The sequence below is a fragment of the Octopus bimaculoides genome, chromosome 25 (assembly GCF_001194135.2).
Source record: "Octopus bimaculoides isolate UCB-OBI-ISO-001 chromosome 25, ASM119413v2, whole genome shotgun sequence".
In the NCBI taxonomy this organism is placed as follows: Eukaryota; Metazoa; Mollusca; class Cephalopoda; order Octopoda; family Octopodidae; genus Octopus; species Octopus bimaculoides.
Genome location: NC_069005.1, coordinates 28,645,256 through 28,650,468, shown reverse-complemented (window position 1 = coordinate 28,650,468; position 5,213 = coordinate 28,645,256). Strand labels below are relative to the sequence as shown.

Here is a 5,213-nt window from a genome sequence, read left to right as displayed (position 1 = left end):
GTTAGGAAGGGCATCCAGCTGTAGAAACTCTGCCAAATCAAGGTGGCGAACTGGCAGAAACGTTAGCATGCCGGGCGAAATGCTTAGTGGTATTTCATCTGCCGTTACGTTCTGAGTTCAAATTCCACCGAGGTCAACTTTGCCTTTCATCCTTTCGGGGTCGATAAATTTAGTACCAGTTATGCACTGGGGTCGATATAATCGACTTAATCCATTTGTCTGTCCTTGTTTGACCCCTCTGTGTGTAGCCCCCTGTGGGCAGTAAAGAAATAAGAAACTCTGCCAGATCAGATTGGAGCCTGGTGTAGCCAGTCAAATCGTCCAACCCATGCTAGCATGGAAAGCGGACATTAAACGATGATGATTTCCCATGCTTTCATGGATCAGATGGAATTTGAGGCAGATAATCTCTGGCTGGAGGCCCTTCCTGTTGCCATCACTCACCTGCTTCCAAGCAAGTTAATATTTCCCTATAACTGGACATCTTCTCACAGAATAGTGACACTCATTTACAACTATCATGTGATGTCAGACAAGGAGAGACACATACACATATATTCACACAAACACACACACACACATGTATATCACAGGCTCAGGCTTCTTTCAGTTTCTGCCTACCAAACGCACTCACAACACCAAACCAGCTGGCTGCCACCAATGAGCCTTGAGTGTACAGCACCACTGGTGACAGCGAGCGATGCAGTGCAATATGGATGCTACTGGCCATGCTACAGCTACTGTGCGCTCTCACAAGACCAGGCTGGAGCCAAGCCCATTAGAATCTTCTTTCCCTGCTGATCTGTCCAGACCTGTTCCCTTGGCTGGGGTTTTGCTAAACAGTGGGAACCTTGTTGAAGCCACATACCCATCATCATCATCCTTTAATGCCTGGTTTCCATGTTGGCATAGGTTGAATGGTTGGACTGAACCATGTGGTTGGGAAGCAAACTGCTTACCACGCAGCCATACCTGCGCCTATTGTCATTAAACATTTTAATGAAAATAAATAGACTTTTAATTAATTGCTATGCTCTGTGTTTTGTTAGCTATGGTTCCACAACCAACAAGTGAGAAAAGCTGTTTATCAATGGAGGAGTCGTGAAGAACAACCGCCCAACAGTCCCACAGGTGAGATTATGTATTTATCATAGTGTGTGTGTGTGTATGTTTGAGCATACATGCATGTGTCTGTGTGTGCTTTAGCCTGCATGTATGTATGTGTGTGTGTGCATGAGTTTGTGTGTTCCTCTTCATCATCATCATCATCATCATCTTTTAACATTGGTTTTCCATGCTGGTAGAGGTTGGCTGGTTTGACAGGAGCTGGTAAGGCCAGGGGCCACACCAGGCTCCATTGTCTGTTCTGGTATGGTTTCTATGGCTGGATGCCCTTTCTAACGCCAACCATTCCACAGAGTGTGCTGGGTGCTTTTAACATGGTACCAGAGTGTGTGTGCGAATGCTTGTGTGTACTTGAGCATATATGTGAGTGTTTTTCGATGTGCATTTGTGTGTGCATCTGTGTCCTTCTATAAGCATGCCTGCAGCGTGTTCAAGGGGGTGCTATAAAGTTCCTGGTTTCAAGGGTTACACAAAAGGCCTGGTTGGAGGCCCAACCTTCTGAGTTTTTTAAATGGGCCGAGGAAAACTGAAGGATTACTGCAATAAGTATGTGAATCTGAGAGAGGAATATGTTGACAAAATCATAATTAACTAACCTGCCTGTATTTTCTTATATATATTGAGTGTGTGTGTGTATATGTATATATATATATATATGGTGGGTGTGCTGAAATGTTCTTGGCTGTAAGGGTTTCATGAAAGGCCAGACGGGAGGCCCAACCTTCTGAAGGCCCCCTGCAATAAATATGTGAATCTGAGAGGGAAATATGTTGAATGAAACCATAATTAACTGATCCTCCAGTATGTTCTTTTACCAAAAACCAGGAAAATTTTCAGCAACCCCTCGTATATATATCGTATATATATATATATATATATAGGAGGGAGAATGTACGAAAAAACAACAACAGACGAGGACAGGTGGTGTAAATAACAAAAGGATGTATTAGTATGACGCTCAGGAATACGGAAAGTCTTTGACGTATATATATATATATATATATATGTATGTATATATATCTACATACATACATGCTGACTGTGATGGAGCTGGAAAAACATAAAACCTGTTTCCTAAAAAATCAGGTGGTAAGGATTTGGTCCCTTCTAAACGTATTGAGGTCCTTTCAACAATAACTTTTTATTGTTGTTTTTGTTGTATGTAACTTTATAATTTAACAACCCTAACATCACCCATATATATATATATGTATGTATATAAATGTATATATGAATTTATAATTCTAGATTCTGATTGGACACCTTCAACAATTTGTGGTCATTTACAATTGATATTTGCCCTGTTACAGTTCAGTAAACAAAGGTCAGTCACTAGGTCAACTCCAAACCACTTGTTTCTCCCTTTTTTGTTTATTATTATTATTATTATTATTGTTATTATAGATAATATTAGGACTGCTATGACTCCTCTGTGCCTATAGTAGAAAGGATTATTATTATTATTATTATTCGCGGGCTACTAACCCCAAGATTCTGAGTTTGATTCCAGACAGTGACCTGAATAATAATAATAATAATAATAACATCGAAAAATACCTGATGAAGGCTGGAGAGTATATCAGCCAAAAAAATGTGTTAACAAACAAGATGAGGACAAATATCCGTCAAATGTAAATAATGTACAACATGAAGACGTTATCTCTTAACGGCGGTGCATCAGCATGGCCGCAGCTCTGAGCTAAAACTAAAGAAAAAAAAAAGGATTATTGAATTCTTTTCATAATTTTTTCACTTTTTTCTTTTATATATTCTTTTTGCTTGTTTTTGTCCTTTACATTTTTCTTTGTTTTTTTTTCTTTTATATTTATTTATTTATCAAATACATATTACTTGTTTTCTTTATATTTTTCTTTTTTAAACTTTTTTACATTTTTTTTTTCCAAAACTGTATTTTGTAAATGATCGTGTACACCACACTCAGTTATATATAATAGATGTAGGGTGTATAATTTCTCATCTATGTTTTGTGTATGTATCTCTGAAACCTTTTAAAAAGAAGGAGGCATAAGACATTACACTCCCATCTGTATTAATACACATCTGTATATACACAAATATATACACACACATACATGTATACACACATCTATACATATATGAAGGGGTGCTGTAAAGTTCCTGGCTTTAGGTAAAAGAAAATACAGGAGGATCAGTCAATTATGATTTTATTCAACATATTCCCCTTTTTAGGTTCACTCACTTATTGCAACAGTCCTTCAGTTTTTCTAAGCCCTGTAAAAGAACTCAGAAGGTTGGGCCTCCAACCAGGCCTTTCGTGATACCCTTAAAACCAGGATTTTTTCAGTACCCCCTCATACACACACACACACACTCATCAACTTAAACACGGTATATTGACATAGAGTTTCATATATACAAACATGCATATACACAATAACACTTTCAATTCCATATCTAAATATAATTTTCCTCATCTAACCTCAGGTACATTGATCCCAGTAACTTCATCAAACATCTTGGTCTTAACACAGCTCAGCAACAGGTAAGTGCCAGGTGATTGTGTTCTTAATCAGCTAACCCGTATGAAACCATATATTCGGGTGTGCGATATTTTCTGAGTTCTGAGTTCAAATTCCGCCGAGGTAGACTTTGCCTTTCATCCTTTCGGGGGCGTCGATTAGATAAGTACCAGTTACGTACTGGGGTCAATGTAATTGACTTAATTCCTTTGTCCCCTCTGTATTTAGTCCCCTGTAGGCAATAAAAAAATAAATATGTAACACCACCGGTCTTTCTCTGACTACGATTAACTTCTGTGATGTTGTGCATTACCCATTCATTCCATTTCCTCTTGTCTGTCTGTGTGTCTGTACAGGATGCCCAAGAGTTCTCCAAGTTGTTCCTGTCTCTGTTGGAGGAAACGCTAATGCAGAGTGACAATCCGAACATCAAGAACGTCATAGAAGAGCAGTTCTCTGGAGAGTACGCCTACATCACTTGGTAAGTCTTTTCCGTTGGTCAGTCCCCTACCGTGTGGTGGTGTTGGGGGTAGCATTACTGTGGTTTGGGGTGATGACGGTCAGTATAAGGCATGTGATAGTTTAGTAAAGACCTCTTTATAGCAATGTAGGGGATTGTTTAGCAAAAGGTGGCGAGTTGGCAGAAACGTTAGCACGCCGGGCGAAATGCTTAGAAGTATTTCGTCTGCTGTTACGTTCTGAGTTCAAATTCCGCCGAGGTCAACTTTGCTTTTCATCCTTTCGGGATCGACAAATTAAGTACCAGTTACGCACTGGTGTCAATCTTATCGACATAATCCCTTGTTTGTCCCCTCTATGTTTAGCCCCTTGTAGGCAATACAGAAATAAAAAAAGAAAGCTTCTTGCAATGGCGTGTATGTGATAGTTTGGTAAAAATCTCTCACAGCAATGTGTCTGATGTTTGACCCCCTTAGCATTCAAGCCAAGCCATATTCAGCCTAAATATTCCATCTGTTTTGTGTTCAAACTGACCAGATCCAGCTTCTTGCACTTACTTGACAATGCCATTCTAAAAGTTAAACAGCTACATCATAGAAATCTCAAAGCTATGAGATAATGCTTAATTAATTCAAAACAATGTGAATAAATAAGTGTTACATTTGACAGAGTATTCTAAATGCTAAAGTGTTTAACTGGCCATATCTGGCATCTCACACCTACCTGACAATGTCATTCTAAAAACAAATGATTACATCATTTGAATCTCAAAGTTACATGATAATACAGGATTAATTCAAAACAGTGTGAATAAATAAGCATTACATTTGACAGTAATCTGAATGCTAAAGGGTTTAACTAGCCAGATCTGGTCTTTCACACCAACCCTACAGTATCATTCTAAAAATGAAGTTACCACAATAAAACTGACCTCGCCTGTGCTGAAGCCACTCTGTGGGGTGGTCGGTGTTAGGAAGGGCATCTAGCTGTAAAAACCTATGTTGAAACATACGCAAGTAGCCCGGTGTGGTCTTCTACCCGAGTGGTTCCTGTCAAACCGTCCAACCCATGCCAGCATGGAAGGCAGACTTTAAACGATGATGATGATGATCAAAATCCTAAAGCTAC

At 39.1% G+C, this 5,213-nt stretch overlaps 1 protein-coding gene across 1 annotated transcript in view; it reads left to right on the top strand.

The window, feature by feature from the left end:
- Nucleotides 1-5,213, top strand: part of LOC106874893 (ubiquitin carboxyl-terminal hydrolase 48) — a 33,720-nt gene that overhangs the window by 4,782 nt on the left and 23,725 nt on the right. The window contains exons 3-7 of the mRNA XM_014922804.2: nt 495-498; nt 1,050-1,131; nt 2,374-2,449; nt 3,592-3,649; nt 3,983-4,107. Of these exons, the coding sequence (XP_014778290.1) occupies nt 495-498; nt 1,050-1,131; nt 2,374-2,449; nt 3,592-3,649; nt 3,983-4,107 (345 nt within the window). The remainder of the gene's footprint in view (nt 1-494; nt 499-1,049; nt 1,132-2,373; nt 2,450-3,591; nt 3,650-3,982; nt 4,108-5,213) is intronic.